The 23658-nt window shown below is 36.8% G+C and overlaps 3 protein-coding genes across 4 annotated transcripts; 1 reads left to right on the top strand and 2 right to left on the bottom strand.

Moving 5' to 3' along the window:
* Positions 1-4564: 4564 nt before the first annotated feature.
* On the bottom strand, positions 4565-5497 carry LOC107797441 (uncharacterized). The gene has a single exon (XM_016620337.1). The coding sequence runs from the start codon at positions 5495-5497 to the stop codon at positions 4565-4567; it is 933 nt and encodes a 310-aa protein (XP_016475823.1).
* Positions 5498-6562: 1065 nt separating this feature from the next.
* LOC107797443 (N-acylphosphatidylethanolamine synthase) lies at positions 6563-16900 on the bottom strand. Its single transcript, XM_016620340.2, has 5 exons — positions 16557-16900; positions 8994-9121; positions 8261-8346; positions 7814-7951; positions 6563-7117 (listed from the first exon to the last, which is right to left on the bottom strand). Exons 1-5 carry the CDS (start codon positions 16769-16771, stop codon positions 6824-6826), a joined length of 861 nt encoding a protein of 286 aa, XP_016475826.1. The 5' UTR covers positions 16772-16900; the 3' UTR covers positions 6563-6823.
* Positions 16901-17921: 1021 nt separating this feature from the next.
* Positions 17922-23494, top strand: LOC107797442 (C-type lectin receptor-like tyrosine-protein kinase At1g52310). Of its 2 annotated transcripts, none has more exons than XM_016620339.2 (5): positions 17922-18225; positions 18353-18416; positions 20384-20809; positions 21041-21596; positions 22690-23494. In XM_016620339.2, exons 1-5 carry the CDS (start codon positions 18142-18144, stop codon positions 23216-23218), a joined length of 1659 nt encoding a protein of 552 aa, XP_016475825.1. In that variant the 5' UTR covers positions 17922-18141; the 3' UTR covers positions 23219-23494. The 2 variants fall into 2 exon arrangements, with proteins under 2 accessions (XP_016475825.1, XP_016475824.1); XM_016620338.2 differs by having other exon boundaries at positions 18002-18225; positions 20381-20809.
* Positions 23495-23658: the final 164 nt, after the last annotated feature.

The raw sequence follows: 23658 nt of genomic DNA, 5'->3' as shown, positions 1-23658 counted from the left end.
TTATTATTTCATAGATATTTTTGAAGAAGAATCACATGCAAATTAATAAAGTTTGCAAGTTTATTTATTTTAAATTTTTTTATTAAAAAAGATGCACATTTTGCTTTTAGTTTTTTTAACTGCATATTGTGAACTGTTTTATATAGAAAGTTAAGGAGAATTTGGGACGGATTTTAGCAAGATCTAAAAGAGAACTTCTACTGAATCTAAACTTCATTGCATATTTATATTCAAACTAAACACGTAAAATCTCTATCTCTAAGAATAATATATGGTACATCAACATACAAATTAAAAATAAATTTTGTACAAATTTAACGCAAATTTAAATATGTACAACAACATACATAGTAAAAATATATTTTATACAACTAATTATATATTATACAACTTATTTACAACTTTCATACATTATTTCTATCCAGTTAAATATAACTACAATATCATACAACTTAAATATAATTTTTATACAATATGTCTTTTGTATACTTTGTATCTGATTTATACATAGTAAAAATAAATTTCATACAACTAATTATATATTATACAACTTATTTACAACTTATCTACAACTTTCATACATTATTTCTACCCATTTAAATACAACTACAATATCATACAACTTAAATACAAATTTTATACAATATGTCTTTTGTATATATTTTGTATATATTTTGTATCTGATTTGTATATATTTTGCCTGTGGTGTGTGCTTCTTCCTCTCTAAAATTTCAATCAAAACTTACTCTCTTAATATAATTTTGATACATATCAACAACTTTATGTAAAAAGATAGTATTGATAACTTAAATATAAATTTTATACAACGATTCATACATTATACAACTATTTTTCAACTTTCATACAACATTCAAATAATAAAAATATATAACTACAACAGAGTACAATTTACATACAATTATAATACAACTTTACTACAATTTCGTAAGTATATTGATGTCATGTGTTCTTCTTTTTCTTCTTCGAGTTTCAATCTGAAATTCAACCAAAATCAAGTCTAATCTTCACCAAAATACCCTCAAAATTGAGATATAAACTCCAAACAATATTTCCAATTGTTTGCAACAATACCCAATCCAAACAAGTAATAATTTTTGAAAACCCAAATTCGATTTCAAAGCTTCAAAGCATTTTAATAGCTGTCAATGGTGGATAGTCAAATACCTTCAAAATTTATTGATTGACAATTTCAATTTGAACACCAATTGTGCAACATGAAAAGAAATTGCTAAGTTAAAACGATTGAAATCCATTGATGAATTCTATTAAAACTCTATACAACAAAAAAACATAAAAAAACTGAGAACATCAAATGATGAAAAATTGGGGGAAAAAACAGAGAAGGAGAGTAGAGAGACGAAGAGAGAGAGAGACGGAGAGAGAGAGTGGACAAGTATAAAGGGATAAGGAAATAACTGATATTCCTTATTCAATTCATAATATAAAGGGATACTCATTTAAAACTTATTTGTATATAATTGGTAAATTTATATGACCATGTAATTAAATTGAAACTTGAGTCGGAAGGGTAATAAGGTTTCAAATAGTGTATAGGAAGGTAAAAATTCAAAAAAAAATCAATTAAAGTGGACCCGAAGAGTAATACTACTGAATATCACGTGTTTCCAACAAGTCATTAACAATTAACTATTAAAAATAAACAAGATCCATCCTCTGAATACAAAACGGACAATAAAAGTGATGTTTGGCCAACGGAATTTTTTTAAGAAAAAAGAATAGCATATTCCTCTGTTATCAACTGGAATAGAGAATTAGAGATATGTAGACGAAAAATATAGAGAAATTAAGAGTGGAGACCTAGTAAAATTATGACATAAAGTCTGATTATCTGTTTAAATTCATATATGAAATGTTCTTGGAGCTCATCATTCTCAATAAAAAAAAGTATGCAATATTACGACCCCAATATTGACTTGGAATGTACTCAAACTTTTAATTTGTTGTCAATAATGATAGAAACTGATGCAGGATTTAAATTTAATGAATTTGGTAAGGCTCTCTTTGTTATCAATATTGAGTTGGAATGACTTTCTTTTAATTGAAGATTTGGTTCCACCATGTGCCTTTACTGAAAGCGTTTGTTAGGAGTTTTTATGATTTTGAGGAGAGGGCAACCAAAGCCAAAAGTGACTGTCTTTTCTTGTTTTTCACTTTTAGCTGAAAGGTGATGTCAACTCATTATGATTTAATCCTAATTTAATCAGTTATAATGAAGATGACTCTGCTAAGCATTTTAACAAACAGTAATAGTGCATTAATTTCGCAAGAACATGGGGGAATTTTAGTGTGAAAGCATGTTTTTCCTCTCCAAGAAGTCCACCCTCAATCATTTCCATTTTGCACAAAGTAATATTATCCAATTCATTCTACAAGAATTGCGTCTTCAGAATTGAAATGTAGCCCAAACCAAAGAAGAGGCTGCAGCCCAAAACTAGGCAATGGATCTCTATTCTAGTAGTTCCTTTCACACTGTAATAGCAAAACAATCTTAGTTATGCTTTTGCTCTATCTTTCCTGCCAACGGCCCTGCCAATTCCTTCCTCAATTGCATAGTTAGAAGTAGAAGTAGAGGCGCAGTTTGCCCCCCACTTCAGGAAAAAGTAAAAAAGCATGGATGAAGTAAAAAGAGTGCATACGGAGGGAGAAAGAAAAACTTGGTTACAAACCGAAAAGCTAAGTCTCATTACTATGATTGAAATCTCACCAAAGTGGTGTATACAGTAAAATATGCTATGCTAAGTGGCCAACTAAGAGAGTGATACGTGGAACCTAAGGCGGGGATAGTTAGAACTGAAGGCAATTATCCCGTTTGTCATCGGAAAGAATAACACTCGTAAAGATACAATAAATATCCTCTGCCCGGTAGCATTTAGTGGAGAATATTCCACAACATTTAGTGTGATGCCCGTTACAGAGAATTTGTCGTTATGCTCACCGTTACACCTTCATTAATGACCCTCGTAATTGACATTAAAGAAGGGCACGATCCTAGGACCTTGTTCCCTAGGTGCAACTATAAATAGTGAGCTCTGTTATCATTGTAAAGGACACGACTTTTCTGGAAAACTTATGCTAAAACCGATTAAAAGCTTTATACAATTTCATCTTCTTGTTCCTTGATTTCATCACTGTTGTGCCCGGAAGCTCTGCTCCTGGAGTGACTGTTTTTCGTGATTTTATCTTCATTTCAAGGCTAAGTATTGCGTATTTCTTTAATTATTTCATTATTTCAGGATCTAATTAATTCACTTGTCTAGAAACCACGTATAAATTCAATTATACCATTTTACGGGTAAACAAGCGGTAGTTTTGTTTTACATATTACAATATTATCACTCTCTGTCAATTATCGGAAACAACCTCTCTACCTTCACTAGTAGGGGTAAGGTCTATGTACACATTACCTTCTCCAGACCCACTTGCGGGGTTATACTGGGCTTGTTGTTGTTTTTGTATCACTCTCCGTCAATTGTCATGTACATATATCAAGTATGTATCAATCTTTGATTTTAAAACGTTTGGCATTGGATTTGGATTCATTTTATTCTGTGAAGACTGCAATATTACAAACAAATGCCTCATCTATGAGACTTAGCTCTTTCCATAGCACTTCTTTTTCTTGCCATTACTTGCAATATGCTAATAATCCACTAGTAAGATGTGTGCTGTATATAATTAGGGGTTGTTTGGTACGCGGACCAGTTCAATCTCATCAAATCTTCTTCTGAGCACACGCATTAACTTCTATTGGTTAGAATCAGAATTTATACACCAACAAGATGGAAAACCAAATTCAAGACTCTTGATTTTCTAATGAGTGCATTTACGGGAAAGTGAATCCACAACACTATATATCAAAGCTATCAAACATGGAATTCAACCACATCAATTCCGACACACACTTCTACTTTTGATGAAAATCAGAATTTATTCCAACAGAACACAGGAACGAAGTCAAGATTCTTGATTTTCCAATGATTGCCATTACATCACCTAGACCATCAAAGCTATCAAACCTGGGACTCACCACATCAATTGTTACAAACTGCAAATTGGATAATTAAAGAGGTGACCTAGAATTATAGAAATTGTGACTAAGTGACAATTAAAGAGGCTGCTAGACTTTCACCACCTTCCCTGCTATAAATTGCAAATTGTTAATCCACTCGAAAGAGGTGTGCTAGACACATTTAGAGAAATTCCAATGGAAATGTAAAAACAATTCTAGCTCATCTAAGTTCAATTTCTAGCTCATCGAACCTTCCTTGATGAGCACAAACATTCTTTTCTGTTGGTAAGAATCAGAATATACACTAACTAAATGCAAAACCATATCATTTTCCTTGCTATAAATGGAAACATTGCTAATCACTTGTAAAGGGTGTGCTAGACACAATTATAGAAATTCCAAAAGAAAATGTAATAGAAACACAGTTCAAGCTCATCAAAAACTTCTTGTGAGCATACATATTCTCTAGTTTTGGTAAGAAAGAACACATACCAAAAAAAGGCAAAACCAAATTCATGATTCTTGATTTTCCAATGATTTCCATTTATGAGAAAGTGCATCCACAATACCATCAAAGCTACCAAAATTGGAACTCACCACATCAATCCCCACACCCAAACTCTCAGCACCAGCAGCTGTGACCGGGCCATGCGCCGCCACCACCATTCTTGGACACCTCCTCCTCACCATTTCCCAATCCAATCCAAATTCCTTCAAGCTCTTCAACAAACCCTCCACTTCTCCAGTACTAGTAAACACAATTGCATCAAATCCACACTCCTCTTCACTCCTTGTCACCACCTCCACTGCACATTTCGCCCCCGCCCACCGTGTCTCATATGCATCTAATCTCACTGGAATCCAACCCCTTTTAGCTAAATCTTCAAGGAATTTAGGCACTACAGGTGGTTCATCCAACCCAATCACTAATGGAACTGGACATAAAACTTTTCTTCCTTGGCCTAATCCTAGTGCATCCACTAGCCCAGATGGGGTTGCAATTGGAGGAACCAAGATTCTAATTCTCTCAGGATTTTCACACATTTTCCCAATGTAATCTTGATCCAGGAGTTCTGAATCCTTACCCAAAGCTGCAATTGTGAGGATTTCTCCATTTGGGGTTAATGGGGGCGTGGAGTTAATAGATAAAGCTTCTGAAAAAGCAGTAATTCCAGTTCTTGAAGTGAATGCAAGAGCTGAAAATTCTTCAAGAAGTGAGTAGGGTTCATTGCTGGTAAAATTGAGGTAGTGATGAATACAAGAGATGGTTTGTTTGGTAGATTCAACAATGAGAGTAGGACACCAAAGAGGAGTCCAGCCTTTGACTTGTATGAGCTCAGATAATCTTCCTGCGTAGTTCTGAGGAGTGGTGAAAGCTATGACACAGTTTCTTTTACTGTTTTCAGGGCTTGGAATCGGAAAAGGAAATAGCGGAGGATGCTGCATATTTTTAGAACCACTATCATTCCCTTATCATCTTGGGAGTTTTATCTATATTACATAATGGATGGAGTAGTTCGCCTTTCGCCGGGAGTTAAAATTCCTGTATGGTATAGAAAAACATTGAGATAAGATGTCTCTTTCTCTTTTTTCTCTGAAAGGGGCGCGATGTGAAATTGTGATGACGATTGACGGAGATAAATAACGTCAATATTAGGAAAAGGTTCATAGTAAATTGTAAAAACTAGTGATCCCATCAACCGGGGCGGATGTAGCCTTACAATAACTGAACTCATAACTTTGCACGCACAGCATAAATTTATGTACAAAATTCACTAAAATTATAATAAATTATAAATATAAACCCATAATTTTAAGAATATAATGAGTTCAATACTAAAAACCTTAAATGTTGAATCCATAAAGTTTACATCCTGAATTCGCTTCTGCCATCAACCTGTTGTGTTGGTTGTACAAAATCTAGTAAGCGTTTAAACTTTAAATTTAAACAATATTTGGTTGAAATTGAACAAAAAAAAGTATTTAGAATTGAAATTTGTAAACAAAATCTGAAAGTTTATGCAATTGTGTTTGAATATAAACTCGCTTAAAAAACCTGAAGATTTTATTACTGAAAATTGTTACTCCTGTCATCTCTTGAAATATTCTTCAGATAAATTTTTCAACATTTCACCAAGGCTTCAAATGTTGAAGTTAATATTAGAGCATTCTGATGGCTAAGCAAAAAATTTACAAATACTGAAATTCAGATTTGCTAATACTGGAAACTTCCTCAGTGAAGAATAATTCTTCCATAAAATCTTTCAAAAACTAGACTTTCGAACTTTTTCTTCAAAATGTTTTGTGCATTAACTTTTTTCTCCAAACATTTTTATTCCAAAAACTTCTTCCGGAAGGAAGACTGTAAAAAAATTATCTATTTATGTTCTATCTTAATTCTAGCGGTTGACAAAGGAATACTGCAACACATTTAAATAGATCTGGCTCCTTATTACCATTCCGTGTAAGTAATCTGTCTTGTGTGCAGCCAAAAAAACGGAGAAGGCAATATAGCAACCAGTAAGTCCGCAGTAAGCACTTTCATTTTGACCAAATGATATTGGAAATCTCAAAATGCAAAAATTACAGCTACAAGAATGATACCGTGATACTGAACTGAAATCTTATCCTACATCCTCAATTAAGAGATGAATGTCTAGCCTCAGACTATCAAAATCTTGAAAGGCAAAACTACAACTGACTCACTACAATATGACCTTCAAAACAGATGCACCTTACGGATTCCCTTTAACTGATCGGAAAACACCAACTCTATTGCTTGGTCTTCACGTAAGATCTACTGAAACTCCTTATGTTTTCCAAGGCAGTTCGAATTTGATCAGATATGGTCATGTACAGACATCTCTGTGCTGCCTCGTCCAGTCCACCAAGGATGTTTCCCGGCCATCGCCCACTGGAAGATGATGAACCCCGAGATTGAGATAGAGCCATCTCTCTCAATTCAGGAAGGTTGAATTCCATTGGCTCACCAACAGCTATTTTTATCTCCCGGTTCCATAAAGGAACTGGAGGTCTTCTCCCACAAGCATAGTTCTCAGGCATAACCTGAAAATTGATCAAAGCAAAGAATGTCTAACCATCCCAAGGATCAACTTTAAAGTTATTCAAATAAAAAGCTGATTCAGAATCATAATCCACACTTAATTTGGAAACAAAAATATGTATCCCTGTCCACAGAAATACAAGAGGCACACCGTGTGTGTACACAAGTGTGTGTATTTATCTCCTTGAACTGGATTGAGCGTAAAGAAGCACAGGAGATGCTTAGCTGAACGTAATGACCGTCATGACATTTAGGCCACTCTTATTCTCTTTTCTTAGGATGGAACAGGAGGGAAAGGAGAAAGCAACTATGGCATTGGTAAGCATGTCACCTTATTAGTGAAGTTGACAAAAGAATCAAAGGACTGTTTAACAACATTGAAGCAGTGCCATAAATGTAATTGAGAGATTTAAAAAACACTGTTAATACCCCATGACCTCTAATCCTCAAAGCTACAGTACATTATTTTTACAATAAAATTAGCTCCACACAAAAGCACAGGAATTTAGCAACCAATGAACAATATACAAACAAACAGGTATAAATTACAGAATCACAACTTCTTGAACATTCCCAAGAAGGTCTGCCTCATGTGCATAATGTATTACCACCAAAAACAACAAAAACCAAATGGATCCATTCCTATTTAGGAATTGGCTTGCATTGTTCAATTCCCAGTGTAAATATCAAGAACCTACCTTTTCAAAACCATGATGGACAATGGGCAAGACAATTGGTGTCACGGGGGCACGAGCAATGAGACTGGCAGTTCCCCACTTCAATCGTCTTATTGGAGCATCTTCTTGACAGACCTTCCCTTCTGGAAATGTATGCAACTGCCCAATTGGAAGTTAGTCTTTTGCCGAGCAATGGACCATTTCGAATGCAACATGTAATGATGTAATACTAGAATAACATGATATCACTTTTGGGGAGTGTGTATCCATTTTAGCGCAATACCAATTGTACAGTCACTGGGTAAATGATAAAACCACCCTAATCAAAAGCAAAAATTTAATGAACCGTAAATAACCCCTAGAGTGTAACAAAAAAATTCAACTAATTAAGCAGAAATCTGCAAAAATCGACACTAATGTTCATAACCAAATGAAGGAGTCCATGGTATGGGAAAAAAGAAGTATTACCCAGGCTCCGTCACGCAAACGATCAAGAGCTTCATTCATATGTTCTTGATAGATTCCACCCCCTCTTGTTATTGGTATACATTTCCCTGCACATCCACACACCGTGAGAAGCAAGCCATACCAAGAACAACATCCCCCTTTTTTTTTTAATTATATGATTCTTGTGGGTCTGCAAGTGAACCCCAAAACGTCAAATCCCCTAATGTGTGATTTATTCTCCACTGACATGTATAATAATCAATTTAATATTTTCATATTTCCCTTGTTAAAGCAAGTAGTGGAGACAGGAATAAATGCTCAATATGGAAGCTTGTTGTAAAGAAGCATGGGTGCAGATCTGAATAACTGCTCTGTAACTGACAAAGAAACCACATTAGCATGCATGCAGATACAAACAAGTGCTAATATGGAAACTTCATATCCATGTAAATGGCACAGAAACCACATAAGCACGGATGCAGATTTGAGCAAGTGCTCAAGTTTTTTTAAGTGAATGATCTCCAGATATTCTCAAAGTCATAGAACATCATTATGCAAAAGCATGCTCCATCCTTCCTAGAAGAACCTAATTATCTGCTGAAAATGCATGTCCACTGACAAAGCATAATTTTCATACGTATTTTTTTTCACCTTTGAGTTCTAGGGTAGTCTAATACACTATGAAGTTCATAAGAAATAAATTAAGGCATGAAAATACAAGAACAGAAGTGTACCAGACCAACAGATTACACACCAAGCCGGAAAAAATATGACAATGCTGTATTTTTAAAGCATATGTCTTCAGCTGCCAGTACCCATCGAGCCAGCTTTGCATCAGAAATTGGAAAACCTTTGAATCCCCACATAACTGGGTCATCCAACCTGCAGTTAGACACACAATAGGAAATAAGAGACAGTAACTACATATCCCAGAAAGTCACTAGACCAATGATCAAGTCAATAATCAACTACAATTCAACCCAAGAATGGGGTTTGATTATATGAATCCTGTATATGTATTCCGCTAAATTGCTCCACAACCAACCGGAGACGGAGCAGGGATCGTCACAGGAGGGAAGCTGCCGGAGACCTCGAATAGAGTGAAACAATGTCATGTCGCTTCTGCCAGTTGTTCAGAGGATAGGCACGTGGGGGGTATAGCCTTTAATTCAAATGTAATGGGGGAGCAGTTGGGCCAGACCTGGATCCAACCTCAGCCTACTAATAAGGGCAAAGCAATATTGGGCCCAGAGTCAAACTTCTATTACAAAGGCCCAAAAAAGAACAAAAAGAAGGGGCCCAAATTGACATCCCAGTGGAAAAAGGTGAATGTATTTATTGATCCATGCCTTAATAAACCTGTTTCACCACCCAGACATGCCCACGATTTTGACCCGGTCTCAGAGGAAATTATAGCACAGGGTCACAAAGCACAACCAGCAAAAGAAGGGCCCTCAAGAGAATTTTCAGACGCCGACGATGAAGCAGAGCCCTCCACCCACATTCACATTCCTTCTCTGATTTCTTTAGGGCCTCAGACATCATCAATTGCTCGCGAATCGGAATCTTATTTTTCTTCTCAGTCAATGAATGACTTTCTCCCTCTACCATGGCATGGCAGAGATGATCTCAAGGTACGAGTGGTGGGCATACCCACAGTGTATGAGACCTCCAGATGGACAAAAATAGCATTGGGCAAGGCATGCAAAGCTTTTGGGGTGAATGCAATGGGGTTTGAGCATGAAATCCTGGGTATTATCCTAAGAATGGAGCAGAAAAAACAATTGCAATTACAGCAGCAAAAATTGGCAAGCCCGGCGTAAAAGAAATCCAAAAACAAGGGGGAGCCTGAACTCAAGAAGCTGGAATGGGGACTCGGTGAGGGAAAAGAAAGGGGCAGGTATCACAAGTCAGTTTCTGAATGAAAGTCAAGATCTTGAGTTGGAATGTACAGGGTCTCAACAGGAGAAATAAAAGAAGCACTCTGAAATCTCTTATTCGCAAATGGGGAGTGGATATAAATTGTCTACACGAGACAAAGATTGAAAATTGGAACGTCACTTTACACAGACAAATATGGGGAATAGATGGGGTTCATGGGCTGAACTACAATCATGTGGAAGCAGTGGAGGAATATTAGTTCTATGGGACAAAAGGTTCTGGAGTTGTGTTGATGTTCAAGTTGGCACCTTTTCTATCTCTTGCAGATTTGAGCATCTCTATGAAGACTTTAAATTTGTCTTCACTGGAGTATATGGACCTCATACCAATCCAGAAAGAGCCAAACTTTGGCAGGAATTGGCTGCAATTAGAGGGTTATGGCCAGAGCAATGGGTGATTGGTGGTGATTTAAATGTATGTAGGTTTGTCAATGAAAGATTAAACTGCTCAAGGATATCCTGGACTATGACTGGTTTTTCAGATTTTATACAAGATTTGGAACTTGTTGACCTCCCACTTCATGGAGCACAATACACATGATCAAGAGGGGTGGACCCTTTCCAAACTTCCAGAATTGACAGGTTCTTAATATCCCCTGAATTGAATGATGCTTTCAAGAATGTGAAGCAAATTGCACTTCCAAGAGCAGTGTCAGATCACAAACCAATTCTCTTAGAATGTGGAGATTGGGAACCCACCACATCATATTTCAAATTTGAAAATATGTGGCTCCAAGTAGAGGGTTTTATGGAGATGGTAAAGCAATGGTGGCCGTCTTATACGGTAGTGGGCACTCCTGATTTCATACTAACTCTAGAAGTTAAGGAAGCTGAAGAAGGATATTACAACTTGGAACAGGGAGATCTTTGGCAAAATGGAAGCAAAGAGAAACAATGCTCTTGAGGAACTGCAAGCAGTAGAACAGGCTGCTGAGAACAGAGCTCAATCCCCAGCTGAGAAACTGAGAACCTTCAATCTGAGGCTTGAGCTAGAACAAATTGCCATTGCTGAAGAAATTTCTCGGCGACAAAAATCAAGATGCTTATGGTTAAAAGAAGGGGATCGGAACCAAAGTTTTTCAAGAAAATGGCAAGTTCAAACAGGAGAAAAAGCAGCAATGACAGACTCATGGTACGGGAGGAGATTACTGAAGACAAAGTGGTCATCAAAAAAGAAATTCTGGATTACTACCAAAACCTGTATATTGAGTTTGAACTCTGGAGACCCACTGCAGACTTTGAAGACCTGGCTTCTTTAAATGAGGAGGAGAAAGACTGGCTAGAATCACCCTTTGAAGAACAAGTGGTGCTAGCAGCCCTGAACTCTTGTGCTCCTGACAAGGCAGCTGGGCCAGATGGCTACACAATGGCCTTCTTCCAAAAAGCTTGGAATTTCTTCAAGTTAGAAGTTTTGAATGCTCTTAGCTACTTCCATCAGAATTGCCATATGGTGAAGTCTTGCAACGCTTCCTTCATTGCACTTATCCCTAAAAAGAAAGGTGCAACTGAGTTAAGAGATTACACGCCTGTTAGCTTAATAGGCAGTGTTTTATAAGCTAACTTCTAAAATACTGGCTGAGAGACTCAAGAAGGTTATTGGCAAGCTAGTTTCAGGCCAACAAAATGCTTTTATCAGAAACAGGCAGATCATTGATGCATCCTTAATTGCTAATGAAACCTTGGATTGGAGAATAAAAAATGGAGGCACAGGTATTCTTTGCAAGCTAGACATTGAGAAAGCATTTGATCAATTAAACAGGCCCTATCTAATCAACATACTGAGAAGAATGGGTTTAGGTGAAAGGTGGATTAAATTCAGCATTACCACAGTGAAATACTCTGTTTTGGTTAATAGGAGTCCTGTTGGGTTTTTTTCTCCACAAAAAGGCCTCACACAGGGAGACCCTCTCTCCCCTTTCCTCTTTATATTGGCTATGGAAGGACTAACTAAAATGCTTGAAAAAGCAAAGCAGCTGCAGTGGATACAAGGTTTTCAAGTGGGAAGGGCCTTAGAAAACTCAGTGATAGTCTCACATCTATTGTTTGCAAATGATACATTAATATTCTGTGGGGCAGAGAGGTCACAGGTTCTCAACCTCAACCTCACTTTGCTCATCTTTGAAGTTTTATCTGGCCTACACATTAACATGTTGAAAAGTGTCATATATCCGGTTAATGAGGTCTCCAATCTAGCTGAACTGGCTGAGATTCTTGGCTGCAAGACAGGCACTTTCCCTACAACCTACCTAGGCCTACCATTGGGAGCTAAACACAAGTCAGTTGGCATATGGAATGGAGTAATAGAAAAATTTGAGAAAAGGCTCTCTTCCTGGAAGATGCAGTACCTTTCCATGGGTGGCAGGCTCACATTAATAAACAGTGTTCTTGATAGCATCCCAACATACTACATGTCATTATTCCCTATCCCATGCTCAGTTTTAAAGCAATTGGATAGACTCAGAAGGAGATTCTTATGGGAAGGGAATAGCCTAACCCATAAAATTTCTTTGGTTAAGTGGTCGAAGGTCACTCAACCAAAGTCACAAGGAGGTTTGGGCATCATGGACCTAAAAGCTCACAACAAATGTATGCTCTGGAAATGGTTATGGAGGTATGGTCAACCGGAGAATGGGTTTTGGAAAGATGTCATTGATGCCAAGTATGGAATGCAAAGTCATTGGTGTACCAAAAATAGCTCAGCCCCCCATGGGGTTGGCTAATATTAACAGAAACTGGAGTGAGTTCTTTGAAAATGTAACTTTTAAAGTTGGCAATGGAATGCATGTGAAATTCTGGAATGATAGGTGGATTGGAATGTTACACCTTGTGCGTCCCAAGGTGACGTAATGAATATGAGACTTTTTAATCATTATTTAAATGATTTTAAAGTCATAATATGGCTATATATGATGTTTGGATAGAAAATATGAAGTTTGGGAAAAATCAGATTTAAGTTGCAGAAAAACCGACTAAGGATATGTAGTTTCCAACGCTCTTAACAGTTCGTTCATATGGCACCCGAATAAAAAGTTATAAGCGTTGGAAGAAGGGCCAATCATAGGATGCCAAGTAGCACCTTTTTGACTTTTAAATAAATGGGATTTTTACATCCCATCTCGTCTCTTTCTCCATCTTTCCAGAGAGCTCGCCCAAATAACACCCCTAACTTTGCTCTTAAGCTCTCTGCAAGAGCTTCAAACAAGATTATCATCCCGGGCACGAAATCAAGAAGCGATAACATTAAAACGATCCCTACGACGTAAGTATCGCTATATCGCCCCTCTTTTTCTTTGTAGTTTGAGTTTTGGAAGGTATTTCATAGTTAAGAAAACGTGTACTTTCTGTATTTAAGTGTTTAAATATCAAGGAATGTTGATAAATTCATTTCCTAATAGTTAGAACTCACGGGATGGTGATCGGAAGCCGTGAGTTCGAGTTATTTGACTTGTAGTAGACTGTTTTGTGGACTGTTTCGTATTGCTTTTGGGCTGTCTATTGTGCTGCTAATTTATGGAGTTTTGAAGGATAAAAGGGCGTGGAGAAACGCCACATGTGGTAGGGTAGTAGGCTGGTCGTTCGTTGTTACATTTTTTAGGTTGTTTGACACTACTTTGGTTGTCGTTTTATGTATGAAGTGATTAGGGTGTGTGAGCTGTTTTGTGGTATATTGTGATGGAGATAGGGTTGGAAAATGATGCTTACATGTTGTTATTGTTGTGTTCTTGTTGTTGTTGGTATATGGTATTGGAGGAGGGCCTAGTTACAGGGGAGATGCTGCCCAAATTTACGTAAACGAGCTACTAGTTTAAGTTGCGGACTTAGCCTTTACTCAGCACTGATTTTGAATCTCCTTATGATGTGGTAGATTGAATTGAGTTGTTTGAATAATTTCTTGGAAGGTATTAAGGACTCAACGGAGTTAAGGCTATCCCTTCTTTCTTTTTGGCATGATCCAAATGATACAAACGAAACGAGCAAAATACGCACAACTTACATAAATGACTCTATTCATAGAAATACTAGGGTTGTCTATATTCTTGATTCCCCATGTGAATTATTATTATATCCTCTGTTCATGGGTCTCAGAAAAATACGTATTTGATAAAGTTTGTCCGACAGACATATTGATTTTATGATATTCGAGAAATCTTATTAACGTATTTCTTATGCATTTCATGCATTTATACATGTACATTGACCCATGATCAGAAGGCGTTATATACGCGTATATTATATGTATATGAGATATGGGAAAAGGTTATGGCATTATATACGCACCACCACCTGATCAGCTGGTATACATTGATGATTTTGCCCACAGTGGCTGAGATGATATGATGAGATGCCCTCAGAGGCTTGATGATGTTATGTACGCATATACCTATGCATGGTATGGTATTTATACGCACATGCATGACATTATAAATTTTCATCATTCACAGAGCTATTCAGAATTTCAGGTTGAGTTCTTTACTCCATGTTTCTTTCATGTCTTTTATATACTACTGTCATGCCTTACATACTCGGTACTTTATTTGTACTGACGTCCCTTTTTCCTGGGGACGCTGCGTTTCATGCCCACAGGTCCCGATAGACAGATTGAGAATTCTCCAAGTAGGCTATCAGCTCAGCGGAAGATGTTGGTGCGCTCCATTTGCTCCGGAGTTGCTTATTTGGTCAGTATGATTCGGACGTGTATTGTTTAGTATGGCGGGGCCCTGTCCCGACCTTTATGGTATTTATCTACTCTTAGAGGCTTGTAGACGTATGCCATGTACGTAAAAGATTCTATGGCCTTGTCGGCCTACGTTTAGTGTACGAGCGATTATTTTGGTCTTATAGGCCCAAGTTGGTAGTACATGTTTTATTCTAGTTATCCTACGATAGCATTTCCGTCTCATTTACCCATGATAGCATGATACAAAAAGATACGTTACGTTGGTACTCGGTTGAGTAAGGTACCGGGTGCCCGTCGCGGCCCATCGGTTTGGGTCGTGACATGGAAGCTCAACTCTGAAGGACTCATTCCCTGGGCTGTTTCAGATAGCCTGCAATCAGAACTCCACCATAGCTCATAATAGGGAAGGAAGTACATGGAATCCCTTATTCAGAAGGAACCTATACGATTGGGAAATCAATGATCTACTGGCACTCTTTGAAGCTTTAGAAGGCTACAACATTGAAGAACAACAGCCGGACATAATCATTTGGGGAAGCTCCAAGGAAGGCAAATACACAGTCAAAGCTGGTTACAATCTCATTTGCTCTCAAAATGGGATATTACAGAATTGGCCTTGGAAGCACATATGGAAGACTAGACTGCCTACTAAGGTAATATGTTTCACATGGACAACATTGAAAGGGGCATGTCTCACTCAGGATAATCTAATCAGGAGAAACATTATACTAGTTAACAGATGCTACATGTTTCTCCATAACGCAGAGAGCGTAAACCACTTATTCCTTCATTTTTCAGTTGCAGCTGACTTATGGAATTTCTTTTATTCCGTCTTTGGATTATCCTGGGTCACCCCTCAGTCAGTCAAGGAAGCCTACGATAGCTGGTTTTTGTGGAAAGTTGATAAGGCCATCAGAAGGATATGGAAAATAATCCCAGCAACTATTTTTTGGTGTATCTGGACACAGAGAAATCGCAGATGTTTTGATGGTGTCTCAACTCCAGCATGCTTCCTGAAGGCTAGATGTTTAGTTAGTCTTTTTAGCTGGAACTTCATGACCCCTGTAAATAGCACTGATTACTTTTTGGACTTTGTTAGCTCTCCGATCCTAGCATAGTTTTTTGTATTAATAGAGCTAACAGTCACCTCTCTTTGTAACCTTTTGTTTGCTTTTGCATCTTCTTGATGCCTTCTTAATGATAACACCTTACTTCATCAAAAGAAAATATGTATTCCGCTATATCAGGGCACATTTCATTCCAAAAATCAGCAAAGATTGAAATAAAAGGAAAGATAGTTCTCATTACAAAAAGAACTTTGTAAATCATTGCCCATTAACTTGTATTATAAGACCTAAATCAAAAATCGGTATTGCCAAGCCTGGTAAGAATGTCTACCTCAGTACCTAGCACATGTTATGACCATTTTGTGATCTCCACAGCATCTCAAACCTAAATGGCTAAAAGCATTCAAATCAATAATGGATGTTCTACTCAGCAAACAATAACGAAGTAAACAATTTATCTACCAACTCTTGCATGCCCAGCAGCTGCGTATTCGCTATTTTATTCAACTTGAAGAAAAAACACAAGTTTTTCAAGCGTCTTATGTAAGCATATATGAGAACAAGGTTTTCTGAATTAAAAAGAGAATAAAGTGAAAGATTTATTAGGATGGAGAGGAGAGCAAGTGACTAACGTGGACATGTGATTGCTGACGGTGAGGAGAGGAACACCGGCAGGGCGGGATCGAACGAGCTGGAGGAGGGTGTCGCCGTTGTGGACAGTGGTGGTGTTGAGTAGATTCGCCACCGCCTTCGCGAACGCACCTACCGCCGTGATCACCATTTTCCTCGGAAGACCACCCAGGTGGTTTGCTCTCGCCGCCCACTCCATCGTCCGACCACCCGCCATTTCACTAACTCACTGATGTTCAACAGTTCAAGCCCGGCGGCATAAACTTCTTTTGTTTGGGCACCAATTTATTACCGATTAAGTACTTACACATATAACTATTCTTATCTCCTTGGTGAATTTTTTTTTACCCTATCTCAATTGAGTTCTTTAAAACCTATTTAACATTTATATTATCATCTTTGTCTCTTTTTTTAAGCAAACCTAATTGCTTATTATTGGTTGCTGATTCAATCTAAAGACAAATCTTTGTTAGTTCAAAAATCTTTGTCTCTTCTTTTATTTACTTATTTTTTAGTATCACAATATATTTCTCTTTTTTAATAACATAAGCTTAGCTATATGACAATTAATCTTATTTCTGAAGTAAGAAACAATAATCAAACATATAAGTTAAGTTAATAATGTTAATAATAAAAGAAATGAAAATAAAGTAGTTTGCTTGTATTATATTTTTTAATAGCAATTAATACTCAAAACATTTGTTACACAATATTGAGAATACATGGGTTTCCTATGAAGGAAATTATTTTTTTAGAAAAAAAGTTGTTTTCTAGCAACTAAACATTTAAAAGCATAACTCTCTTAGCTTATGCTTTCTTCAATAATCCATTTGAAATGGTTTTCGATATTTAGAGAGTGAAGAATAATGAGATAAAAAAAATTCAGTAATAGTTTTCGAAAAAAATGCAGCCTAGAAGAGAGTAAGAATTTTTAAACCTATACTTAATGGTTGTTATAAAAAAAAATCATTACGCAAAATTTATGACTATTTCTTTACAAATGTCTATTTATACTTTAAACATATTTTAGATTATAATATAGATAAAAGTTTCATTGATGCCTATCAAAATTAAAAAATCCTTACACATAATAGAGAATAAAAAGATTGAAACTTAAATATAATTTTAAGTAAAAATTATAAATAAAGGTAGATTTTACAACAACTTTGATTTCAGGTTGCTTTATTTTTCAATTGCAAATTACTTATTTTGAAGAATTTTCTCAAGGGTAGGGGAAGCTAAAAAAAAAAAAAAACCAATATGAAAGTTGGATTTTTATTTATTTATTTTTTTTTTTTTTGTGATGAAATAAAGATGGATGCTTCGATTTGACTGAAGTCATTAAAAAGGGTTGGGGACAAACATAAGGTGAGAATTAACTACCCTGTCTGTCTGAACAACACTTGTCTTCTCCAAAAGTCCACCGCTTTAAATTCAACTAACCACTCAACACTTTTAACTTACCCCATTTCCCAAATGTGAAGTCTTTCACTTTCTCTCTTACTAAAACCCTACCCACCCATTTTCCACAATGCCCAACCCCAAACCGAAATCATTCTAGGTTTTGCTAAACAGTGAGAATAAGTGATGGGTGTTAAGCTTCTGATGCATTTACAGTTCCCTTTGCTTCTATTTTCTTGTTTTCTGCTTCAGCTCTCTGCTTCCACTTCTGTAAGTAATAAGTAATAACCCACATAGCAAAATATTCTTGCAAATTCTTAAGAGTAAATGTTATTGGAATTCATGTAGTCATGTGAATTTGGAGCAAGTTCTGATTTTTTTTTTTTTGAATTCGCAGGTCTCCAATAAGACAGTTGATGCACAAGTAGCCCCTTCTTCTGAGAATCAAAGTCATGATGATGGTAATCATTTTGATTTTATTCGACTATTATTCTCCAGTCATTTTCTTTGGAACTGATAGATTGGCTGTTGCCAATATCAGAGGCGGAGCTAAGATTTCAACTCTAATGTTTTGGATTTTAGAACGACGATTTTAAGAGCTACTAACGGTTCTAAATTTACTATTTGTACATATTTAATGAATTTTTTAATAGAAATAAGCAAAAGCTAGTGGGTTCGGCCGAACCCGCAATTAGGCTTTTAGCTCTGCCCCTGGCTAATATGATTAGGGCTCTCTGAATTCTTTTGGACTCTATAATTGAGTTAAATCTATAATTATATTTTTCTTATAATGTTTCATTACATATGACTTTATGCATCCAGTCCATAAAAATATTACTTGTCCCTCTGGTCTTGTTCCCAACACTAAAGTATCGGGCATTTCTAGGGACTAGCCTTCTTTATCTAGTCCACTAATAAAAACTGAAGTTTACACAATATCAGCATCAAACCTAAGTTGATTTCGAGTGATACACGATTCATAACACAGAGGCCAAATAATGGCTGCCGCTATCAGGTTCATAGGACACATGGGTAGAGGAAGGGAAAAATAACTGAACTTATAGATGTTGTAATTGTTAATGGCCAGGTGGAAGCATTGTGCATAGGCCTTCTTAAGCTTAGTTTGAGATGGCAGTGTTAGCCAATTGTGGTTAATGTTTCAGTCTCCGGATCTTGGAAACCTTATCCCAAATGAATTCTTTGAACATGATCCCATGCTTGCTAGCACAATCATATGAATCGTGTATCATATAAATCAAGCACGATTCATTTGGCTGTCCATTCACTGTCAATGCAGAGTGGCTCCCGTATTTAAGTATGAAGGTACAGACACTTTCAGAGTGAAAATTCATCTTTAGTTGTGGTATTAGATATAAACAAGTTAATAATACCTAAGTTTCGTGGTCCATCATGAATTTAAGATCTAATGCGTGGTCCATCATGAATTTAAGATCTAATGCCTTTTGAACATCTCTTTTGGCTTTTGTTTGCTTGCAAAAATAAGCTTCTTTTTTAAGCACCCAAGTGTATGGCCTAATGGTCAATGAAGTGGTTATGAGAACCTAAGGTCTCAGGTTCAAATCCAGCGGAGACAAAAACACTAGGTGATTTCTTTTCATCTGTCCAAGCCTTGGTGGACAGAGTTACCTGGTACCTGTTGCTGGTGGGAGATCTCAGGTATCCCGTGGAATTAGTCGAGGTGCGCGTGAACTGGTCCAGACACTATGGTTATCAAAACAAATATAATTCTTTTATGTAAATATTAGTCATGTTTTTGAATTTGATTTGCAAAACTTTTTTCTACTTGTTTTACCATGTATCCCCAATCCCTTGTCCTAGAAAAGTGGGAAGAGATAGAAGAATGTTATGGGAAAGCAACATAGGGGCTTTTCACTCAATAGAATTTCCAAAAATTAGAAGAAGCCCTTGAGTCAGTTGGTAGTACCTTGTTCTAGTTCTAGTTCAATTTTAGAAAAAGAGGGAAGAGACAAAATACACTTGGTGATTTCTTCTCATCTACCTATGTCTTGGTGGGCAGAGTTACGAGGTAGCTGTGCTAGTGAGAGATAGCAAGTATTCGGTGGAATAGTCGAGTTGCACGCTAGCTGGTCTGGACACCACCGTTATAAAAATAAAATAAAGAAAGAGCGAAAGAAGTTGTCTGAGTGACTATCTAGGAGAAAGTCTGGATAAATTTTGAGTATTATTTTTTCGCTCACTAATTAAAAAAAAACTTTTGAGTATTTTTTTTTCTTTTTAGATAAATCAAGAAGTCAGAATAAGTATAATTATAGCACTAGTGTAACTGAAACTTATTTTGATCTGTCAAAATGATTTTTCTTAGTGTAATTTGTGATTTTTAACTACTCTAGTTATTATGTCTCATCTGTTTGACACTATTGAGTATTGTCTACTGTTTTGCAAGCAGGAAGATGTGATCCTGGTTGGTTTAGCAGCCCAAATGGGAAAAAGTGTTTCAAATATAATGCAACCTCTTTGCAATGGGATGAATCAGAGATTTACTGCAACAGTTTTGGAGGAAACCTTGCTGCCATAACATCTTCAGAAGAACTGAACTTTGTCCAAAAGCTCTGTGGCAATGATAGTAACAGATGCTGGGTTGGTGGAAAGAGCATTAATACTACTGCTGGTTTGGGTTGGAAATGGTCTGACAATGAAGCTAGTTGGAATGAGAGTCTTGATCTTAAGTCAACTTTTAACTCAAGTTGCAAAAATTTCTCATGCTATGGCTTTAAGTCAGCGGATTTGTGTACATCGATAACCAATGGCACTACACCCCTTATAGCTGAGAGATGCAATACAACTCATGCCTCTATATGCATGCTTGATGCCGGTAAGTGATTGCCGAACAACTTATTTCTAATTGCTTTTCTTCACCAAGTGTAATTTTGAAAAGTGGGAGCAAACTCTTTTCCTGATATAATGTGGTGATGATATGTGTCGACTAACAACTCTATAGTCCCCTTTTAATTTTTCCATGAGCAGTACATTTTAGATAACCATTATCCAATCTACATGCCTTAATTAGATATTAAATAATCTTCTGATGTTTTTGATACATTAGGGAGCAAGTGTCGCCATATGCGCTGCCACAGGGAATATCTCATTATCCTTGCAGTTGTGAGTGGGTTGATTCTTTGCACTACTTTGGCTGTTGTGATATGGCTTCTTGTTTATAGGCGAAGTAAAAGACGGAGAAGATCTCGTGCATCATTAGCATTAGTTCCACCATCTTGGAAAATCTTCAATCGTGACGAAGTAAAGTCCATGACAAAGAATTTCAGTGAAGTAAATCGTCTCCTTGGGGATGCCAAAACAGGTGGTACCTATAGTGGGCTTTTACCTGATGGTTCAAGGGTGGCTGTGAAAAGATTGAAGAGGTCTGGCTTTCAGAGGAAGAAGGAGTTCTACTCTGAGATTGGAAGGGTTGCAAGACTTCATCATCCAAATCTGGTCTCCATCAAAGGATGTTGTTATCATCATGGTGACCGCTATATCCTATACGAGTTTATTATCAATGGACCCCTGGATAGGTGGCTACACCATATTCCTAGAGGAGGTAGGAGTTTGGACTGGAGCATGAGAATGAAAGTCGCCACCACCCTTGCTCAAGGAATTGCGTAAGTAGCGTTAATATTATCTTCATCTGCATTGTAGATTAGGAATAAATATTTTAATTTATCCTTGAGATGGATTATTTTAGTTAGAAATGTGCGTTTATTCTTTAAATCTTGTCATACATCCCTTCTTTGTCATGAGTATGAACTCATGTATACATGTTTGGCTTCATGTCAATTGGGGGATGTTATCGGGAAGTCATACAAGGGTAAATATAGATGGTTCGAATGCATGATTTATACTATTAAAAAAAGAAAAAGAAGAAGAATGCATGATCTCTCTTGCAATATTTCCCTTCTTATTTCTTTGACATGGAAATGCCGGTGAATAAAATTTCCAGAGGCTTATGAGACCACTCACTGCCCAACCCCCAACAAGAAATATGTATGGAAATTTTTTTTGAGGGTTCAAGAGGAAGCCTATATATTAATTCCAATTATTCATGATGATATAAGATAGACCAATCCACGGGCTTATCTAGCATCACCAGATTGTATTGTAATAATAATGTATGGTCCCTGGTGGTTTAACTTTTCCCGGACTTCTTTGATCAGATTGTATTACTTTCCATAATTTATTTGGTATAAGTTGAAAAATATAGGTCACTTGAGTAAGCTGGGCTCTACTTCCACAGGGTAGGGGTAAGGTCTGTGTATACACTTTATATGGAGGTCGCTGCCATACGCAAATCAACCACGATGCCTAGTTCTGGCTATCGATGGATAAGGTACCTTAAAACCAGTCACGTCTATGGTATATTTGTTAAAAACGAAAAATAGAGAAAGATGATGCAGGGTCTATTACTAAATTATGTTATTCTCTATTACTAAATTATGTTACTGTCTATTACTACTAAATTAGTTTATTACCTAATTAATTTCTGAATTGAGGGATCTAGCTGCCTAAGGTGAAAATGACTGGTCTGGTTGTGTTGTTGTGCGGAGGTAGTTGAAAACTCTCGGTTTTGTCATACTGTTTCAGCTAGTGCACAAGAGATAGTGACTCAAGAGCTGCAAATTATTTGTTTGCAAACCTCTGTAATGGCAAATTCTTTGCTTGTACATAGTTTTGTGCTTATTTCATCAAATTTGACAGGTTTCTTCATGACAAAGTGAAGCCACAAGTTGTGCATAGGGATATTCGTGCAAGCAATGTACTTCTTGACGAAGATTTTGGCGCACATCTAATGGGAGTTGGTCTGTCTAAGTTTGTACCGTGGGAAGTTATGCATGAGAGGAGAGTCATGGCAGGTGGTACTCATGGGTATCTTGCTCCGGAGTTTGTTTACAGAAATGAGCTTACTACAAAAAGTGACGTTTATAGCTTTGGAGTTCTCCTGCTTGAAATTATGAGCGGACGAAGACCAGCACAAGCAGTTGATTCTGTTGGTTGGCAGAGTATATTTGAATGGGCCACGCCTCTGGTGCAGGCCCATCGCTATGTAGAGCTCTTGGATCCTCTCATATCATCTTCTTCTTCTTCTCGTATTCCTGAAGTTGGAGTTATCCAAAAGGTTGTTGACCTTGTTTATTCTTGTACACAACATGTGCCATCAATGCGTCCGAGGATGTCCCACGTTGTCCACCAGCTGCAACAATTAGCTCAACCTCCTAGTGTAAAGTAAGTAGAGAAGAATTACAGATCTGCAGTTCTTCTAACAGAAACTAGTTACACTATGTTTCTAACCTATTTGCAAGGGCCACAACTGTTTTAGGATTTTATTATCACCTTGCTGATGGACATGCAATGCCTTGAAACAGTCCATAATGGTTAAAATGTAGCTACAGTTACTAATCTGTACGTGTAAGGCCAGTTGATTTTCACTTGATATCACCAAAGCCGGTATGCATTCATCTTGCGGGTGCTTTATATTTTATAATTTATTATCACTATCTTCAAAGTTTACTTCTAATTTCCTGTAATTGTCATTATGCGTAACAACCTATTCAAGATATGTCCACGGATTTTTTTTGAGATATTGTCAAAAGAATTCCAGAAACATGTTTGTTCCTAAAATATGTTTGTTTAAATTCTTTCAAGAAACTTCTGCAAAGAAAAGTTCGT

This window comes from Nicotiana tabacum, chromosome 17 (assembly GCF_000715075.1).
Source record: "Nicotiana tabacum cultivar K326 chromosome 17, ASM71507v2, whole genome shotgun sequence".
NCBI classification, from domain to species: domain Eukaryota; kingdom Viridiplantae; phylum Streptophyta; class Magnoliopsida; order Solanales; family Solanaceae; genus Nicotiana; species Nicotiana tabacum.
Note: the sequence above shows the minus strand (reverse complement) of the source record. Positions and strands in the feature narration are given on the sequence as shown.